Source organism: Heterocephalus glaber, unplaced genomic scaffold, assembly GCF_053883595.1.
Source record: "Heterocephalus glaber isolate CG9 unplaced genomic scaffold, H.glaber_assembly_v1.0 deba00001600, whole genome shotgun sequence".
In the NCBI taxonomy this organism is placed as follows: Eukaryota; Metazoa; Chordata; class Mammalia; order Rodentia; family Bathyergidae; genus Heterocephalus; species Heterocephalus glaber.
In genome coordinates, this window is record NW_028258372.1 from 38,177,333 (window position 1) to 38,198,640 (window position 21,308).

At 44.3% G+C, this 21,308-nt stretch overlaps 1 protein-coding gene across 6 annotated transcripts in view; it reads left to right on the plus strand.

The window, feature by feature from the left end:
• Ipo9 (importin 9) overlaps nt 1–14,875 on the plus strand; it is a 47,853-nt gene extending 32,978 nt beyond the window's left edge. For 3 of the 6 annotated variants that reach the window (XM_087194157.1, XM_004862233.4, XM_087194158.1), the window contains 10 exons: nt 1,226–1,452; nt 3,945–4,093; nt 4,561–4,689; nt 5,483–5,758; nt 6,039–6,205; nt 7,332–7,465; nt 8,266–8,388; nt 8,778–8,882; nt 9,097–9,173; nt 9,608–12,717. In XM_087194157.1, coding sequence (XP_087050283.1) covers nt 1,226–1,452; nt 3,945–4,093; nt 4,561–4,689; nt 5,483–5,758; nt 6,039–6,205; nt 7,332–7,465; nt 8,266–8,388; nt 8,778–8,882; nt 9,097–9,173; nt 9,608–9,718 — 1,498 coding nt within the window. In that variant the 3' untranslated portion in view covers nt 9,719–12,717. Of the gene's footprint in view, nt 1–1,225; nt 1,453–3,944; nt 4,094–4,560; nt 4,690–5,482; nt 5,759–6,038; nt 6,206–7,331; nt 7,466–8,265; nt 8,389–8,777; nt 8,883–9,096; nt 9,174–9,607; nt 12,718–13,645 lie in introns of those variants that run through there. The other 3 variants (XR_002388509.2, XM_021242190.2, XM_021242191.2) reach the window with 3 other exon arrangements.
• The last annotated feature ends 6,433 nt before the right edge of the window (nt 14,876–21,308 follow it).

A 21,308-nucleotide genomic window follows, 5' to 3' on the forward strand; every position in this document is an offset into this window, starting at 1 on the left:
AATTTGAGGACAGCCTGGGCCATATAGCAAGACCCTGTCTCAACAAAAAAAGATGTAATATACCAACAATCAAAAAAGTCTATAGCCAGGGCCAGGGATTTAGCTCAGTGGTTCTTCTGCCTGCCTTGCAAGCACAAGGTCCCAAGTTCGATCCCCAGTACCAAAAAAAAAAAAAAAGTCTATAGCCAATTCTGAGATCAAGCCCACAGTTTCTTTGGTCATTGGTAACCTGACAACTATGACAAAAAATATAACCAATAAGACACTTAAAATCAAATCATTAACGTAAAGAAGAGCAAAGTCATGTTTCTGTGCTAGGGTCTTTAAACATATGGAAACAATATTGCCATTCTAAAAATAAACAAAAGTGAAGACTTAGATAATTTATTTGTGAAAATTGTATCTATTGGACATGGTAGGAAACACTCAGTAAGTATTTGTTCATTGAATAAGAGGTCAATAGAGAACTTTAAAGCCTGTAAGTACTATACTGACTATAAGTATGCAATTTTATATAAATCTCATTTTTACATGTGAAAAAACTCAAGAAAACACAAAATTTTTATAATATTGAAGTTAGAAAGTAGTCTCAAAGCTGGTTGTGGTGGTGCACACCTGTAATCCCAGCACTTGGGAGGCTGAGGCAAGAAGATCATGCATTCAAGGCCAGCCTACATAGTGAATTCAAGGCCAACTATATAACAAGACCTTGTCTCAAACAAAACAAGACAAAAGTAGTCTCATTAAATAACAGTTGTATTGAAAAAGATGTTAAAACACAATAACTATTTAGTAAATTATGGGAATATGTCTCCAAATCTTAGGAATGTGACTAAAGTGATAGTCTGAGGAATCAGAAAGCACTTAGCTTAATATCTTAATAATTTGGATGTAATGACATGACTAGATTTGCTTAAAATCGGAGGGAGGAAATTTTAAAGGAAATAGCAAATGTGCTTGGGGTGTAGCTCAGTAGTAGAGTGTGCTTAGCCTGTTCAAGGGCCTGGGTTCAATGCCTTGTATGCAAAAAAACAAGTAAAAGCAAGAATTTAAAATAAATGCTGTTGGTATTTATGTAACATGCCACATAAAGATGGAAAAACATCTGTCTTAGAAAGTAGCTTTAGAAAACTACGTACATAAATACTATAATAGGTAAGATTGGAAAAGCCAGGAATTGAGAGCTCTACTTATGAGTAATTCTTGCTTATCTGTCTCTCTCTAGTTATTGTGATCAACTGAAGGTCTCTGAGAGTACCCACGTGCTTCAGCCTTTCCTCCCCAGCATCCTTGACGGCTTAATTCACCTAGCAGCGCAGTTCAGCTCAGAGGTCCTCAATCTGGTGATGGAGACCCTATGCATCGTTTGTACAGTAGACCCAGAGTTCACAGCAAGCATGGAAAGCAAAATCTGCCCCTTCACCATTGCGATTTTCCTAAAGTACAGTAATGGTATGCCATTAGGGAGGATGTGCTGATAAGAGACACTAGAAAACATGGTGGCTGGTAAATTAGGTGAAAGTTTCCCTAAGGTCTGATGGTCTTAAGTATCACAAATAAAAAGCGTGGCTTTCAATTAACAAAGAATAGAGTTGTGCTGATATTATATATATATCAATATATCAACAGAAGTAGAGCCTATTCCTGTAACACTGTCCTATAACAGGGACTAGGTGGAGGGATATAATGAATAAAAGGTTAATTAATATCCAAGAGACGTAATTCAGAACTTTAATGGTAGAATAGGAAATTGAGCAATTAAATGAAAAGCTTAAAAGAAGAGGCCTAGAACTATAATTTTAGAAAGAAAAAATGAGAGAAACATGCAAAAGGTTTTGAACAATTTATTCATCAGATGTATTTTATAATAGTAAAAATATGGAAATAATAAAAGATTAGTTATATCCATCAAATGAAATACTATGCAGCCCTCAAAATCAAGCTTTACATTGATTTAGAACTATAAGAAAGTGTTTACATTATAAGAAGTGGGCTGGGGATTTAGCTCAGTGGTTCCGCCGCCTGTCTCTCAAGCGTAAGGACCCGAGTTCGATCCCCGAGTCCAAAAAAAAAGGTAAAAAAACAACCTTCCAAAAAAAGTCTAGAATATGATCCCAAGTTTTAGTTTTGCTTTAGAAAAGAATATTTTTTTTTTTCCGGAAGAAAGTACATCAAAATGTTACCATCTCTGCATGATAGAATTACAGGTTTTTCTTTCCTTTAATATTTTTCTGCATCTTAAGTTTCTTGAGATGTATTTATTCATACTATATTACTAGAAAAAAATTTAAAGATACTTGTTTTTAAAGAGAGAGCTCCAATACTGAAGCTCAGAAAGATGTATATAGAGAGGAATTACTTCATGTTTGCTTTTTCACTTAAAAATGTATGTTGGAGATCTTCCCATATTGCATGCTTGGATATATTTTATTCTTTCCAACCATCACATAGTCCATAAAATTTCTATATCATCATCTACCCATTCTGTTGATGCACAGCTAGAGTATTCTCTTTTTTTTTTTCTATTTCAAATAATGCTGCAGTGATTTTATGTATACTTTAGTATACACAACATATATTTTCATGCTAAATAGAGGGTATTTTTATCATCTGGGTCAATGATGGTGAAATTTTTAGAGCTTTTAGTGATGCAAACAGCCTGCTGCGGCACACATGCCATAGGCTCACCACCACTGATCTAGGTGAAGAAGGTCAAGCTAAAGTTCCATTTCTGCCTCTTTTTTTTTTTTTTTTTTGAAACAGGGCCTTGCTGTGTAGTTCAGGCTGGCCTTGAGCTCACTATGTCACCCAGGCTGGCCTCAGGCTCACAGTGATCCTTTTGCCTCAGCCTCCCGAGTGCAGATATTACAGGTATATACCACCACGCCCGGCTGACATAAGGGTCTTCTTTTTATTTATTTATTTTTATATTTATTTTTTTAGGGTCTTCTTTTTAAAGAGAGTTTTATTTTTTATTTATTTTTTTGTGGTACTGGGGATTGAACTTGGGACCTTCCACTTGCAAGGCAGGTGCTAGAACCACTGAGCTAAATCCCTGGCCCCGAGAGTTTTATTTTTGCTCCAGAAATGTCTTTGGGAGTTCTGTCTGTCCGGTGAATCACTCCTAAGAAACATGTGTGGTTTCTCCTAAACACACAAGACTTAGGGAAAAATATGTCTTGGCCATTTTGGGAACTCATGTCTTCTTAACATAAATATCAGGGGTTTATAGCTTAATAGTAGAGCATTGCCTAACATGAGCAAAGCCCTGGGTTTAATCCTTAGTACAACACAAAATGGTAGGGCTTTTTTCCCTCCAAGCATTTGATTTCATAATCAGTCCTGGTTTCACAATAAAAAATACTTTAAAGATTTGCCCCAAGGAGGGAAAAAATATTTTAGCTAGGCATGGTGTAGCTTGTCTTTAACCTAGCAGTCTAGGAGGCTGAGGTAGAATGATCAAAAATTCGAGCCCAGCCTGGACAACTTCGTGACTTAGCAAGACTGTATTTCAAAATCAAAAATGGCTGAGGATGTAGCTCAATGCAAAGGTCCAGTCCTTAGTACTACCCCAAAAAGGCAAATTTTGTTTTTAGGAGTAGCTATTAATGACTAGTCCTTGCCTTAATGAAAACATGCACACTGTGCACTGGCCATGGTGGTACCCTGCAATCCCAGCACTCAGGAGGCTGATGCTGAGCCCAGCCTGGGCTATTAGTGAGTTCAAGGCCAAAAAACAGAAAATATAAAGTACTGTGCCTCTTGGAGATTTAGTATCTCTCCTGTTCTCTCAGGTTATTCATGTAGCCCCATTAGGTCCCAAATATGTGATACAGTATCAGAGCAAAAGCTAACTTAGATTAAGGCCAAACAACAAGCATTATTAAGCCAGAATTAGATACAGACCATCAAACAGGGATTCTGTGTTGCCTTCTCCACTTCAGATCCTGTCGTCGCCTCGCTGGCTCAGGACATCTTCAAGGAGCTGTCTCAGATTGAAGCCTGTCAGGGCCCGATGCAAATGAGGCTGATTCCCACTCTGGTCAGCATAATGCAGGCCCCAGCGGACAAGATCCCTGCAGGGCTCTGTGCGGTGAGTGAAAACAAGGCCCGTGTATGTCAAAGAGAGATCTGAGTGCCACCCACAGGTCCCACCTAGCTGACAGGAAACTAGTAAGAGCATTGGAGATTTGTGGAGTAGAGCAGTTTTGCTGGGACACTTTGCCCATAAGAACAGTGGATGCTTGTCTGAAGATTTAAGCAAAAGGGCTCTTCTAATTCCAGAGGTACACTCATGAATTGACTATAGTTCCACCATTACACAGTAGCACTAAGTATGTCTCCTGGCTGTGCAGTTCACTGCCATGTACTGTCCACCCCCCGTGGCTAATGAAGTGATAAACTATCTACTGTTTGTTCCTTTGCTTATGGAAACTTGCCTTTCATTGATGAGCTTTCTCTGGGTTGCTGTGGTGTGTCTGGCTACCTAGTAAGCGTCATGCTTTTTGGGCATCTCCCAACCCAGAGGCAGTTCTGACTCTTCTTTCTTCTCTCCTTCAGACAGCTATTGATATCCTGACCACAGTAGTGCGGAACACAAAGCCTCCCCTTTCCCAGCTCCTCATCTGCCAAGCTTTCCCTGCTGTGGCCCAGTGCACCCTTCACACAGATGATAATGCCACCATGCAGGTATCTGAGACTTGGAGCCCACAGGCTTAGAATAAGCTGAGATATCTGACATGCTTTCATGCTTTTCTGTCAGTTCCATATTTACTCAGAGGACCCAGGAAGAATTGAGCCTCAAAAGCCAAACATTCTGTGCTTTTGGGATCCTTTATAACCTTAAGGGGTATAGATACCAGGCATCGTGGCTTTCTGTATCTGAGTATTGGTACTGCAGAAGAGATTACAAACATCTAAACTTGGGGCCGTAGAGTTTCTGAATATTTCTCCTATTGATAAAGTCAGCCAAGTGAAAGGCCTCTGGAGAGGTGATGGATGCCAGAATATTTTTCTCTTCCTTTGGTGAGTTGGTTACTTTTTCAGGACTTTACTACTCTAATTGATTAGGAACTTGCCAGTGGATACTGATCAGCTTGGAAACCCCTAGGCAAATTGTGGTTTGTGGAAGGTCTGTTTTTATTCCTATTAAGACCTATAGTACCCCCAAATATTACTATATCTGAGAAATGTTTCAGTACCAGAGGTTAACCTTTATAGTTAAAGCTTAGTTTGCTTGACCACTCTCCCATGTGATCAGATGCACACATTTTTTGAATAACTGATTGAGTAGAGAGGGGATTGTGTGATGCATGTCTGTATCTGTAACAGAAAATACCTGACTGGAACAAGTCCGCCACAAAGCCCAGGGGCTCTTGTGAGCCATTAGGCCTCACAGTGAACAACATTGGCCCACACAGGCTGAGGGCCTTGTGACACCTGTCTCCTGGCTGCTAATCTTGCTTGCCCCTTCTCTCCCCAGAATGGTGGAGAGTGCTTGCGGGCCTATGTGTCAGTGACGCTGGAGCAGGTTGCCCAGTGGCATGATGAGCAAGGCCACAATGGACTGTGGTATGTGATGCAAGTGGTGAGCCAACTCCTAGACCCCCGCACCTCAGAGTTCACTGCAGCCTTTGTGGGCCGTCTCGTCTCCACTCTCATCTCCAAGGCAGGGCGGGAGCTGGGGGAGAATCTGGATCAGATTCTTCGTGCCATCCTCAGTAAGATGCAGCAGGCAGAGACTCTCAGTGTTATGCAGGTAAGGAACCTGGGGAGTTGGGCTTTCCTACCCCCTGGGTGATAGGATGCACATTAGTATGTGGGCCTTGACTTGGTTTATCTTCTCACTATCTTTATGAATAGTTAAGTAAAACGGGACCTCTCCTGGCCCAAGAAACGTGGACAAGGAGATTTCCACGTTCTCTTGTCCTGTCCCTGAAGTGCATAGACAGTTGCTTGACTGTGAGCCCTTTCCCTTTCATCTCCTATATCTTTGATACTATTTTCCTGAAGCAGATGTCCTGCTTATTATCCCCTAGTCTCTGATCATGGTGTTTGCTCATCTGGTGCACACTCAGCTGGAACCTCTCTTGGAGTTCCTTTGTAGCCTCCCAGGACCTACTGGCAAACCTGCCCTGGAGTTTGTGATGGCTGAGTGGACAAGCCGACAGCATCTGTTCTATGGACAATATGAAGGCAAAGTCAGGTAGAGCCCTGTTTTTCTTCTCTGAGCATTCTGCCCCTGCTCACGTTTCTTCCATCCCTGACTTGGACTGTTGATTTTTGTTTGATATATCAAACTACTCCTTATAGTTTCTTTCCTCTTTCTTGCTAACTTGCATATTTGAATGCGTCCGAAGTAGTGGGATGACAGGCGTGTGCCACCACACTCAGCATGAATGGCTACCGTCTTGAAATCCTCAACAGAGTAGTCCGTATATTTCTGATGTCTGCTGGCTGAGAGCCTTTCTGTTGCAGACCCCACCCAGCGAAGTACTGCTTGTAGCTCATTCTCCTTTATAAACCCGAGCCTTCTAACCTTGGCTTTGTAACTTTCTGGCCCAGGCTCATCACCCTGTGCACTCTACAGTGTGGCCATGCATTGCGATGCTTGGCCACTCCAGCTTTGCTTTAACAAGAGCAGATCTGTCTTAGTCACTTTCCCCTTGCTGAGATGTGATACCTGACACCTGTAACTTAAAGGAGAAAAGGGTTATTTGGCCCACAGTTTTTTGTTTTGTTTTATTTTCTTTTGTTTTTTTGGCAGTACCAGGGATCGAACTCAGGACCTTGCATTTGCAAGGCAGGCACAATACCTCTGAGCTAAATCCCCTGCCCTGGCCCACAATTTTTAAAGATTTCAGTCCATAGTCATCTGGCTCCAAGGCAGAAATGACATAGTGGAAGTGCCTGGCCAGAGGAAAGCTGTTCTCATCATAGTGGGCAGGAAGCAAAGGAGAGAAGGCAGCTGGGGAGGGAAATAAACCCCTCAGAGTCACCCCCAGTGACCTGTTCTTCCAGGCCCCACCTCCCAATAGCACCCTCACTACTGAACTAATCAGTGGATGGATCCACCATGAGTACACCTCCTGTCTAGCCCTCTAGGCACAGGAGACTTTGTGGGGGCATTCTAGATCTAAACTGTAACAAGATCTCATTTAGACCATCTCATGAATTCTAAATTTCATTTTCGACTAAACTCACTTATCTCTCCTACTTAGTTGTAAATGGAACTTCATACTCAAAGACAGCGTCTTAGAGCATAAGGGCTGATTTCCTTGGAGTGGACTCTAGTTGGGTGGCTGAGTGACGTTTTCTGGCTCTCTTGCCAGCTCTGTGGCACTGTGTAAACTACTCCAGCATGGCATCAATGCAGATGACAAACGGCTGCAGGATATCCGCGTGAAAGGAGAAGAGATCTACAACATGGATGAGGGCATCCGTACCCGCTCTAAGTCGGCCAAAAGTGGGTGATGCTGCCATCCCTCCATTCCTTGTAGGGGCTAAGAATACCTAGGGTGAAGGGCAGGGATGTACAGGGATCTCTGTTAAAATATGTTAGTGCTGGGCATGGTGGTACATGTTTATAATCTCAGCCCTCTGGGAGGGTGATGCAGGAGGATCACAGGTTCAGGCCCAGCCTGGGCAACTTAACAACTTTAGCACGATCCCATCTCAAAATAAAAGAATTTTAAAAAGGGCTTGGGATATAGCTCAATTCCTGGTACCATCACCAAAAAAAAAAGTTAGTGATGGATTTGATAAAGAAATAGCAGAAAACTGTAGGCAAACAATGGATCAGAACATATATATCTATCCTGTTGTTGAAAATAGACAAAAATACTTTCTAGTACCAAGGATTCCCGGCTTCCAACTTCATTTTGGAGTCTTAACACCCATATTGACAGTGTTGTCATCAGATAGTCTTTGGCCTATGGCTCAGTGATTTGTGGTAAAGCTGCTGTCTTTAACTGTAGTTTTATATTCACCAATGATATTTCTCAAACTGCAGGTCATGGGGGCTGGAGAACTATGCTCTGTACAGTTATTTGGTTTCAGTCTGGTTACTACTTCTGAACTGTCATAACACCAGGTAGAATAAGGTTACTTAACTAAATCATTCTGTGGTGGCCAAATGTAGTCAGGGCTAGTGGAAAGCACCTGCGGGGCGGGGAACTTTGGTGAGTGGCAATGCAGGAGGAACGGGAATGCTCCCAGCAGTGAGGCCGGTGGCAGTCTAACCTGAAGCCCTTCCTTCCTTCCCAGACCCAGAGCGCTGGACAAACATTCCTTTGCTGGTCAAGATCCTAAAGCTGATTATCAACGAACTCTCCAACGTCATGGAGGCCAATGCCGCTCGCCAGGCCGCTCCTGCAGAGTGGAGTCAAGGTGCACCAGGCCCTTACTCCCAGGAGATTTTTATCTTGGCAGATGAAGTTACAAATTGTCAAAATGTCAATTTGGTTTGTTGTCATTGATTTTAAAAAAAACAAAGTCTAGTGAGTGACTACTCTGTGACCGCACTGTCAGGTCTTCCTTATAAAATCAGAGGCTGGGGGTGGTTGGCAGGGAGAATGCAGGCTGCCTTGGCCTTTCCTTTTTGGAAGATCTGGTTCTTCCATTCAGATTTCCTAGGAAGGTTTGACCATCCCTGGTAACTCCCACTGGGGACTGCAGGCTGCATGGCAGAAGCCTCTGCGCCTGTCTGTTCTTGCCTGCTTGGATGTGAGAAGGGAAAATGCATGGATATACTTTAGCTGCTTTTCATTTCCAAGTAGATGACTCCAATGATATGTGGGAGGACCAGGAGGAGGAAGAGGAAGAGGAGGAGGATGGTTTAGCTGGCCAGCTTTTATCTGACATTCTGGCTACAAGTAAATATGGTAAGCAGTCTGAGAAGAGCACAGTCATGGTAAATACATTTTCTCTGCACAGTGATGCCAAGAATGGGATGCCCAAGAAAGGGGAGAGGTGGGCCTACAAGGACGTTCCTTGGACTTTTGCCCCTTTTGCCTCAGCCGTGTGGTGGTACATCACCACCCAGGGCTCATCACGGGCCTCTGTCCTGACCTGCCCTGTGTTGGCTATGTCTAACAGAGGAGGATTACTACGAGGATGATGAGGAAGATGACCCTGATGCCCTGAAGGATCCTCTCTATCAGATTGATCTGCAGGTGAGGGTGTCCAGAGAAGAAGTCTTGGAAGTGACAGCATCCTAAGCCACGGAAACAGGAATATGGGCTTACATCCATTCATGGTTCTTCATGGAGCCTCGAGGGTCCCATGCTGAGTGGTCGAGGGTTTTGGGGGGACTGGGACTGTTCACCTCGTGTTTTATACCAGTGTTATGACCCAGCTTCGTGAAGCTATGTTGTGAAGGTCCTCAGGGTGAAAGATGAGATCAGAAGCTGGGAAATATTTCAGCTCCCTATAGAATTTGTCCCTGAGTTGTACCTAAAGTAGATCCAAGAATTCAAAAGCCATCCCTCAGGAAGCTGGCATTTGTCTAAAAGCCAGCATTCCGTGTACCACTGTGATGGTTCTTACCCCACTACAGCTGGGTGGCTCTGGGAGCCCTCAGTAATGCCACTCTTACTCTTCCCTCCAGGCGTATCTCACAGACTTCCTCTGCCAGTTTGCTCAGCAGCCCTGTTACATCATGTTCTCTGGCCACCTCAATGACAACGAGAGGCGAGTTCTACAGACCATCGGCATCTAAACAGGGAGCCTTCCCGCATTTGCTCCTTCTCTGGGCCCAACTGCAAACCGTTTTGCAGCCCTCACTGGCCTTGAGATGCACTTTCTTCTCAACCTAGGGTGGCTTCCTGACTCTTGGCCCTTGGCCTCTGCAGAGTGACATGACAGTGACTCAGACCAAGCTCACCAGTGGCGTCACCTAGGAATGCTGGAACAAAAGACATTTCTCAAAGTCTCCATGAAGACACCCATCTCTGGAACCTTCTTTTCTCCCCAATTCTGGCCCATCTCTGTTCCCAGAGTCCTCTGCTGGCCAGTCCAGAAACATTTGTGCCCAGAAGGACTGCATTCATGGATTATTTTACCCCACCTCAGGACCACAGGAAGTCGTGACCATTTCTGTTCTGAAACAGACCTGTCTACTTTCATAGGACATCTGATGTGTTCAGATAGGAATCCCCTTGAGAGATCATCATGCTTTCTGCCCTCAGCACTGATGCTTCAGGTTCTCAGTAGGAACCAGCAGAATAGCTACAAGCTAACCCTTCCCAGTGACCTCCCCTCTGCTTCCTCCTGCAACACTGAGGCTCTTCTGTCCAAGGAAGTCATCTTGTTTTTGCTTCATTGCATGTACAACCCCTCCCCCAAACTGTTCCTATATATACATGCACACACAAAATAAGGCAGACAGATGGCAATTTGTTTTTCCTTTTTTAGAAAAAAAAGGATTTAAAAAAAATTCCACCTGACCCAACTATATTTAATTGCCTCTCCCACACATTACCACAGAGGCTAATACCCAAAGGTTATCTCCTGTCCCCCAGGAATCCTCTAAATTGGTTAGGCATAGCCCTTACATTTGCAATGCATTTTTTTTTTTTTTTTTTTTGGTACTAGGGATCAAACTCTGGTCTTTGCGCTTGTGAGGCAGGCGGCAGAACCACTGAGCTAAATCCCTGGCCCATGCAGTGCATATTTTTCTAAGACAGTAAAGTAATCTTTACAAAGGAATTGAGCCTGCATGGTATAAGGTGTCTCGACACCTATGCCTTCTACTCCCTTTTGAAGGAAAGTGAAAATAGAGGAGAAAAACAGATTAGGAGGTGCCTTTTTGACATTCTGTTATGTTTTGGGAAACATCTTAGAATAATTCTTACAAGAACTGGCACTATTCGATCAAATATGTTTAAGGGAGTTGGAAGTATAGCTCAGTGGTGGAACACTTGCATAGCATACTCAAGGTTCTGGGTTCAATCCCCAGCACTGAAGAAGAAAAAAAGTTTAAAGGCAGTCCTTTAATTGGATTTTAGTCTGTTGTGTATTCATAGAGTAAATGAGGATTTAAAAATCAAGGGGAGAGAAAGCCCATTGATCCCCTTTGTTAGTGCCCATATCTGGTGCCTCATCTTTAATAGCCACAAAAAATTTCTGTAGGGTAATATTCTCGTAAAAAGGAAATGGTAATAAAATGAATTTGTATCTCCTTAAGAGGAGGGCCTCACAGTGGGGCATTTACTCTAGGACTTTTGTGGAAGCCTAAGGATATTGTAGTCAGTAATGACTTCCTGCCACTAGGTGTCCCTAGCATTCAGGCCCCGGATTGAGATGGGAAGTGAGTCAGTTAAGCTTCTCTTTGAAAGTCCTGAGGGTGTGTGTTCACAGTTGTCCACTGCCAGCCAGATTCTGGGGCTAATACTGCCTCTCCCTCTTCTCCCTCTGGTTGGGAGAGTCACTAAAAGGAAAATGATGGTAGTTCTGGCCGAGTGATGCCCAGAAAACCAGTGTGTCTTGGAGACTCACTTCATAGTTGATTTCCGGGGGTCAATGCCAGTTGGGTTTGGTGCTCAGTGCAGTAGGGCATTCCACAAAGTTAAGTTAGCCGTTGATTTTGGCACAAAGAGTGCTCTCATGCCAGCAGCATTGAACTGCTGAGTTTGAGAAGACTTGGGACCCAACAGAATGACATAGCCTGACAATTAGGAAACCTAGTCAGTGTCTAGTACCAAAAGTGGTCCTAAGGTCCTTGGCAAGAGTCTGGTCATCCTGTTACCAGCATGCTGATTTCTGAGGAAGGTCTTAGCCTCTTGCTTAAGTAAATTTGATTGCTGAGGAAAAGGTCCCATGTCACTTGGAGGACCACCCCTGGCCAAGAGACATAGCTGTGGTTGAAAGTGGAGGATCTTGGTATGTGGGTATTTCCTTGTGTTTCCAGAACGTTTAACTTTCACAACAGGCATGCAAAGTGGACAGTCCCATCCTATTGAAGAGGAAGCGTTGAGAGAGATTATGTCCAGTGTCAGCAGGAAGAAAAGACCTGGGAGGCCAGTGGTGTGGCAGGAAGTTGAACTCTTGCTCCTCTTGTCACCTATCTTGGCCAGAGAGAACTAGCTTCAGTCTGAAAAGGGCAGGACTAACTGGGGTAGAGCTGAAGATAAAAGACCTATGAGGTAATAAGATCCTTCAAGTTCCTGGCCGGTTAACAGCAGTAAACACCAATGGGTTCCCAGGAGTTGGTTGAGCTCTTGGTGGAAAGACTGAAGGGGAAATGGAAGAAACACTAGAAGACTGAAAAGCAGATAAAAGACCACAAAAAGGAGTTGTGAATTACAAGTCACTGGGAAGTATGACCTACAACAAATAACTCAAAAGTAAGAGCGATGTTAATCACTGGAGTCTCACAGGTTTTCGTTATGAGCTAAAGAGCAAGTGATAGCAAACTGGCCTTATAGCCTTTAGTTTTGTTAACTAACTTGCCGATAGTTATATCAAAACGTTGGGAAGATAGTGAAGTTGGCACCTGACTACCAACTAACCAAACTACAGATTACTCCATTGTGGGCTGAAGCAGGAAGATCACAAGTTTGAGCCCAGCCTGGGCAGCTTAGCAACTTAGAGAGACCCATTTTCAAAGTTCAAAAGGGCTGGGGCTACAGCTCAATGCAGAGACCCTTGGTTCAATCCTCAGTAGCTCAAAAAAAAAGTTTTTTTAAATAAAAATGTGGAATGACTTTAGAAAATGTGCCCCGGGACTCTTCCTGTCTGTTCTGTTAATGTTAGGGATAGGTGGTTTCTATATGCATTACTCATTCCAAAAGACAATTTGAAGCCATTTAAAAAAACAGATAAGGGAGGAAAGCTGATCAAATTTCTAGAAAACAGGCAACCCCTGGGAAAAGGAAGGATAACATTTAGAATTCAAATTAGAACCCAGACAACTATAGAAATGAGCAGAGAATAGAGCAGTTGCCTAGCATGTATAAGGTCTTGGTTTCCATCGTTAGTACTGGGGAAGAAAAGTACGAGGTGGTTTCAGTAAACGGGGATCCCAGATTACTGTGCTGTCACTAAAAGTGTGGTGCCTGGAACTGATCCTGTGTCCACAGGACTCCAGTGTGATCTTCGGCCAGAACAGCAGAAACAGGTCGTCTGGCATAATGCTGAATATCCTTTTCAGTCTTCATGCTCAGGCTTTGCTTTGGAAGTTTAAAGGATTGTCCAGTGAAAGACCACCACACTTTCTCACCTCAGCTAGGCTGATCTATTACCAATAAGTAGATAATAAAGAAAAGGTGGGTTTTCTGGCTACTCTTCCGTTAGTTCCAGTGAAAGTGAAACCTCTTTGGACATGTAAGACTAGTGGTAGATGCTGGAGAGACTTGGTCCCTCCATGGAGCTAGAGTAGTCAGGGGTCGGAAATCATTAGTGCAGCAGATAGGGGGAGTGCTGAGAGAGAAACAAGTGTTCACTTCCACTTTCCCAAAGGGGACTGGCTAGTGGTAAGTGGTGGGTGGAGAAGGTCGTGTGGAGAAGGTGGCCCTTGAACTGAGCACTTTTGAGGAGCCAGTGATACCACTAAGACTTCAGGAGCCCTTAAATGCCATTGACTGCTAAATAGCACTGGAATTACCTCACTTACAAAGTAGGTCATTTTGCTTTCTCCATTTTACAGATTAATGAAAACAGGCAACCATCAAATGTTACCTGGCAGAGTGACCCACAATCCAAGCAGCCTGTGCTCACTGCCAGTTCTCTGCATTTGCCAGGCAGATGAGAATGGAGCTGGATATTTCAAAGAATTTAAGAAGAAAAAAAAAAAACATGAATGAGAACTGCATCTTTAGAGCATCTGAGCACATCACAAGTGTTGAATTGGCTTGGGACTGTAGTTCAGTGGTAGAACACTTGACTAGCATGTGTGAGGCCCAATACTGGGGGAACAGATATTAGAATATGGTTTACAGGGTCTTCAAAAATAAAGCTGGAAGAACAAGTGAGGGCCAGATAAAGGGTTCTACAAGGCCTGCTGCCTTTAAAGATTGGGGGACTATTCAATTTTAAGTAGCGGTGACAAGTGTTTTAATGTCAATCTCAACGTGACCATAAGGGCCACTTGGAACCTGGGTTGAAGCAGAGGAATGCAGTGCAGGGCAGCCTGGGTGGGAGAACCCAGGTCCTGGATGGAGGCCTAACAGAGGAATGAGTGGAAGAGCCGGGTTGGTGAAATGTCAGCAAGGCAGAGTCAGTAGACTTCGTGACTAATAAGGGAGGCTTTTCCAAAAGTGATAGCTGTGGAATGAGTTGTTTTGCAACGTTACAGGTTCTTCACCATCGATACAAGTGCTCAACCTGAGGCTGGTCTTTGAGCTAGCAGACCTATCATGGAAAAGCCCCAGTTCTCACAGGGATTGAAACTAGGCCTTAAAAATACCTCACCAGGATTCTAGTCACAAAGCAGACAAAAGTAATTGGTAATAAAATTCCAAAATTTCTGAATTGTTTACCTTTATCTGGCAGATGGTACAAGTCAACAAAAACCGTCTTAACAAGGACCCTCACGTTCCAGCATTTTTACTCTTGAGTATGTGAGAAAAGGGGTAGCATTATTGCTGGTGTCCTCAAATTGCAAATTGCCAAGGTTCTCACTCTGTGCGGAATACATGATTTTGATGCAGCTGTGCTGTGGGAAGAAGTGCTGAGGAAGCGCTGGACTGAACAGAAGGCCCAGGAAGTCCCTTTAAGTCTTGAGCTGTGACTTGTCATGATTACATTGGCAGAAAGGGGGGGACCTGGGGTAAGTGACTTGTCCCATCTAAGCCTCTGTGCATTCATCTTTAAAATGGGGAACTAATGCCTACCTCACTGGATGGTAGTTAGAATTAAAACTAACTTGGTGAAAACACTCAGATGGAGAGAAGTGCCGCCTCCTACCTGCCACCCCCAGAGCTGGGAGCTGCATTTGGCTCAGTCTCCCTGACTAGATTTGACTGTGACTCAGTTGCATTTCACAGATGCTGCTGCTACTAAATCAGGGCCTTGGTGAGCTTTCAGGAGAACAGCTTTCGGAGGAAAGGACCAGCCCTGGAGTCTTACTGGAGCACAGGATAGAAACAGGTGGCGGCCCAGCTGCTCCTTTCCACCTGCTAAGCAGTTTTTCTGTAGTTATCTGTGTGACATGATAATCATTGGCGTATCAGTTCACTTTCACTACCCTTCCTTCATTCCAAGGATATAACCAAATTCCTCAAAGTTTTCTCCTTATCTGTTTTTGCAGGGTGGCAGGCAGTGTGTGGCATTCATTATAGCCATGATTCCAGACCTGCTGGTGAGGGCTCACATGAACTGAGGTTGATCCCAGGGACCAGAGAGAGGGGGAGAAAAGGGAGCAGAGATAAGGGGTAGGGGCTTTGGGGCCTGCCTGTGGCGAGGACCTTGGCAGAGCACCTGGTGATGAGCACCTTCGCGGGAGACTGCGTGGGCCACACAGCCCCAAACTGCTGGTGTTGCGGGTGCAGGATGTTCAGGAGCACCAGTGTGGGGCAGGACTGTGCACGGTGGCATGCACCTGTAACCCTGGAACTCTAGGAGGCTGTGGCGAGAGGATGGAAAGTTGGAGCCTTGCCTGGGTGACTTAGTGAGACCTTGTTTTGGAATAAGAACTGGGGGTGTAGGTCAGTGCTACAGCCCTGAGACCAGTCTTCAGTAGGAAAAAGTAAGACCTATCCCAATGTTACTGCACTGTCTGAGACTGCAGAACACATTCATGGTCTTGGAAGGGGGACAAACCATAGCAACAGACCAAATCCCGCCCCTCCAGCTAGTAGGGTAGACTCTAATTCAATTAAAACTTTATTCCAAGCCCGACTTTGTCGTTGCGAATTCACACTGGACCTCAGGCCCCTCACCAGCTTCCTCATCACTGGCAGGAGTGTAGAAGCCAGGCCAGTGCCAGTGCCATGTGTGACCTTAAACCTTGCTGTCCACTGAGCAGAGAGAGGACGGACCAGAGCTTGCTCTCGCTCTGACATGGACTCTTGTGGGCTTGACTGACACCGGTCCATCTACACACGAGGAAGCAAAGGCCAGAGCAGGTAAACCGGCCAAGCTCACAGAGCCAGTAAGTGGCAAGGCTGCAGTCGTACCTAGGTAGGGTTCAGAGCATGGGCTCTGGAGCAGACTGCTGAGGTTTGAACCCTGCTCTGCCATCTGCTGGCTACGTGATTTGGGACGAGCTACTTAAATTTGTCTGCACTTTTTTGGGTTTGTTTTGGTTTTGTTTTAGCTTTTTGTTTTCACTTAAGCCACAGAACAAGTAAGTTAATATCTGCTTCATGGAGTGATTGTGAGGATTAAACAAAGTGAATGTAATACAAAGCACTTTGTAGTGTGGCCCCATAGTAAATATGAATTTTAGCTGTTAGTCTAATCTCATGTGGAATGATAAGCACCTAAACCCGCCTTTACAGAACTGCTCTTGCTGAGAAAGACCCTATGCCAGCTGGTGCAGGGACATACTCCTCTGATACCAGGAATAGGAGGTAGAAGTGAAAGTTTGAGGCCAGATGGGTGTGGTGGTGGTCTGTAATCCCAGCACTTAGGAGGCTGATCCAGGAGGCTCTCCATGAGTTCAAGGCCAGCCTGGACTACATAGTTCAAGGCCAGCCTGAACTGCATAGCAAGAACCTGTCCCCCCCCAAAAGAAAATTAATTAAAAAATAAAAAGGTTTGAGGCCAATCTGGGGAATTTAGACACTGTCTCAAAAAGGTCTGGGGATGTAGCTCAGTGCTAGAGCACTTGCCAGCATACTTGAGGCCCTGGGTTTAATCCCCAGTATTGGGGGGAGGGCTATTGTGGCTTTAGCCCACCTGCATCCTCCAGAGTGTGCTTTTATCTTGCTTTTTCCTCTTTTACTTGGCCCAAGCTCACTCTGGTGAGCCAGTTTCTCCCTCACTCTTCACTTCTACTTTTTTTTTTTTTCGGTACTGGGGACCAAACTCGGGTCCTTGCGCTTGTGAGGCAGGTGGTGGAACTACTGAGCTAAATCCCCAGCCCTTCACTTTTACTTTTTTCAAATATACTTTGCCACTGCTTAAAAAGAAGAGAAGGGGGCTGGGGATTTAGCTCAGTGGTCCCAGCACCTGCCTCAAAAGCGCAAGGTCCTGAGTTCAATCTCTGGTACCAAAAAAAAAAGAGAGACGGGGAAGGGAGGAAGGCTGGGGGTAGTGGAGAAAGAGAAAGATCCTGTGCCTCTGTAGAGTTGACCTTTCCCATCTGTGCCCATGGTTAACAGTGAGGCTGATCAGAGATTCCAGGGTGGAGGGGTAGCTGGAGCCCCAAACCCTTCCTGGGAGTGGGAATGGGACAGACCGGAGAGCTGGAAACAGCCTTCCTCCTCTCTTACCCTCTGATCCCAAAATAACACTTGTCTGCCCGGCCTGCCCAGCTGGCAGAGCTGCAGGCTGAGTAAGGTACCACTTAAAGATAACCTGGTCCTCCCCGTCTGGCCCTGGCTGCCTGGTGTGCCTGGAAGGGGCTTCTCACACATGCCACCCATACCAGCCTGATCACCTCCTCCTGTTCTGAGGCCCAGGCTGCCTAAGCTCCGCCGACTGTGCTGGGCACACTACAAATGAGTAATAGCCTGGTATTCAGAGGAGCACTGCTGCAAAGGCGTTGTAAACACCTCGGTGAGAGCAGCCCCTCTTAGCAGTAGCTGGGCGGCAGGGAGGCTGAACATCCCCACTGTTCTTCGCCCACCCTTCACCCCACAGGTCCCCATGGCCAAAAAGACAGGTACAGGAGACACAGTCTCTCCTTGAAAGATTAAAATTAGTCACCGGGAAAAAATATTCTGGTTGAGGAGAAATATTTGTTTATTCTGGAGCAGTGGGAGCCAGGAGACCTGGGTTCCTTCAGTCCCTAACTCGGCCGTGAGACCATGGCCAAGGTCCTGGTGCTCCCCCTAGCGGTGGACTGCAAGGGGGAATCTGCGTCTGAACCTCTAGGGAGTGACATTAAACGGAGCAAGAGAGAACACGGTGTCCTGTGGAGGGAAGGGATGTGCAATTACCTGTCCGCGGAGTTGGCTGCCAGAGACCAGTGAGAGGAGACCAAGGAGCCTAGAGCGCCCTTCTGGAGAGAGCATTGACTGACCAGGGTCAGGAAGCAGGAGAGAGGGAGTTTTCTTGATCTCAGAGTGGCTAAGCACAAACCACCACAGCCAGACAGAGGGGGCAGGAGCTCCCTGGCCGTCAGCAGGAGCCTCGGGGAAGGGGGCTTCAGGGCCTGGGAAGGTAAGGAGGGCCTCAGGGCGGCCCTCGGGCTCCGAGATGAAGAGGAGCGTGGAGAGGTTGGGGGACCGACCCCAGCAACGTCACCCGTCCCAGGAGGGACATGGCGCAGTACAGCACTCCAACCAAGCCCAAACGGGGTCACAGATGGTCCCCGCCCTTCTGCCTCCCCTTTCCCCCACTCCAGATACCCTTGCTATGTTTCTACCCAGTCCAGATCCTGCTAGAGTTAAAGCTGGCCGGCATCACAGTTTCCTAAGTACATGGTGGGCATAGCCAAGCACCGCCTTGAGCATTGCAGGGCGGGTTTTTTTCATTATTTTTTATTTTACTGGTACATTATAGATATACATAAAGATCGCATTCATCATAGAGAGTTTGTACCTGTACATGATACATCTTGCTTCTTCTTTTATTCCCATTCCCCTCCCCTCCCTTTGGCCCTCCTTCCCCTCCTTATTTACAAATTTCCATTGTTTCCTTTGTTTCCAATTTTTCCTTCAATTCTCTTTCTTTTTCTTGTCCCTTCTTTCCTTTCCCCCTCCCCCTTCCCTTGTTTCCCTTCTTATCTGAAAATTTTCTTCCCATTTCCCAATATCTATTATACATTTTTGTCTTTATTTACACTTTTGGTTTCTTACACCAGATAATGCAATATTTAAACATGTGTGTCCAGTTTATCTCCAGAGTATGGTCTCAAGGTGCATCCATTTAGCTAGGAATGTCTCAAGCCTAGCCTTCTTTATGGCAGAGTAATACTCCATTGCATAAAAATACTACATCTTTTTTAATCCATTCATTGGTTGATGGGCATTTGGGCTGTTTCCAAGATTTAGCTATTACAGAATGTGCCGCTATAAACATGGGTGTGCATATATTGCTGTGGTATGATGCTTTTAATTCTTTTGCAAAGATACTAAGAAGAGGAATAGCTGGCTCTAATGGAACTTCTAGTTTTAGATTTTGAGGAATCTCTACACTGATTTCCACAGTGGTTGTACCAGTCTACACTCCCACCAGCAGTGGAGAGGGGTTCCTTTTCCCCTACAGCCCCTTCAGCATTTGTTATTGGTTGATTTTTTGTTTGTTTGTTTGTTTGTTTGTTTTTTGGTACCAGGGATCATACAGGTCCTTGCGCTTGCGCAGCAGGTGGTGAAACCACTGAGCTAAATCCCCGGCCCAATTGGTTGATTTCTTGATAGCAGCCATTCTTTCTGGAGTGAGATGGAATTTCAGCATTGTTTTAATTTGCATCTCTTGAATGACCACTGATGTTGAACATTTTTTCATATATTTATTTTCCATTTCTAATTTTCATCTGAGAAGTGTCTATTCATTTCAGATGCCCATTTTTGAATTGGGTCTTTAAATTTGGGGGCTTCGGATTCTGTTTTGAGTTCTTTATATATTCTAGATATTAGTCCTTTGCCTGATGAACAGCTGGAAAAATTTTTTCCCACTCTGTGGGTTGTCTTTCACTCTGATTGTGGTTTCTTTTGCTGTGCAAAAGCTTTTTAATAAGATGAGATCCCAGTTGTTGATTCTTTGTGATATTTCCTGTGTGATTGGGGTTTTGTTTATAAAGTCTTTGCCTACACCAGTGTCTTCAAGAATTCTATTCTCTCTTGCAGCAGCTTCAGTGTTTCTGTTTTAATATTTAGATCTTTGATCCATTTTCAATTTTAGTTTAGCGCATGGTGAGAGATATGGGTCTAGTTTTATTCTTTGGCATGTGGGAAGCCAGTTTTTCCAGCACCATTTATTAAAGAGGCTTTCTTTCTTCCAGTGAAGGTGTTTGGCTCCTTTGTCAAAGATAAGGTGGCTGAGTATATTTCTGCATCTTCTAATCTGTTCCATTGATCCTCAGGTCTCTTTTTCTTTTTTGCCAGTACCATGCTGTTGTTGTTTTCTTTTTTAAAAAAAAAAACACAGTAGCTTTGTAGTATAATTTCAAGTCAGGGGTTGTGATGCCCCCTGCCTTGCCTTTGTTGCCCAGAATTGCTTTTGCTATTTTAGGTTTCTTCTGGTTCCAAATGAATTTTAGAATTGTTTTCTTTAATTCCGTGAGATATGCTATTCACTATAATGGTTCTTCCTACCCAAGCAAAAGGGATATCTTTCCATTTTTTTATATATCTTCTTTGATCTCCTTTTTCAGAGTACTGTAGTTTCCTATGTAAAGGTCTTTTTAAAAAATTTTTAAAAAAGCTTTTTTGGTACCAGGGTTCAACTCAGGACCTTGTGCTTTCGAGGCAGGCGGCAGCACCACTGAGCTAAATCCTCAGCCCCATAGAAAGGTCTTTACTTCCTTCAGTAGACTGATTCCTAGGGTTTTTGTTTTTTGTTTTTTTGATGCTATTGTGAAAGGTATTGTTTCCCTAATTTCTCTCTCAGGGAGTTTTTATTTGTGTACAGGAATGCTATTGATTTTTTTTTTCCAGTACCAGGGATTGAACTCAGGACCTTGCACTTTTGAGGCAGGCAGGGTGCCACTGAGCTACATCCCCAGCCCAGGAATGCTATAGATTTTTGAATATTGACTTTGTATCCAGCTATGCTACTGAATTTGGTTACTAAATCTAGAAGTCTTTTGGGGGAGTTTTGGGAGACTTCTATGTAGAGAATCATGTCATCCACAAATAATGAGAAGTTAACTTCTTCCTTTCCTATCCTTATTCCTTTTATTCTTTCTCTTGTCTAATTGCTCTGGCTAGTGTTTCCAGAACTATATTGAATGGGAGTGCTAATAGCAGACATCCTCTCTTGTTCCTGATTTAGAGTGAAAGCTTTCAGTCTTTGTCCCTCTAGTATGATGTTGGCTGTTGGTTTGCCATAGATGGCTTTTATCAGATTGAGATAAAGACCATCTAATCCAATTTTTTGTTGGTTTTTATCATGAATGGGTGTTGGACTTTGGCAAATGATTTTTCTGCATTGAAATAATCATATGGTTTTTGTCCTTGGCTCTGTTAATATGGTGTAGTATATTAATTGACTTGCATATGTTGAACCATCCCTGCATCCCTGGGATGAATCCCACTTGG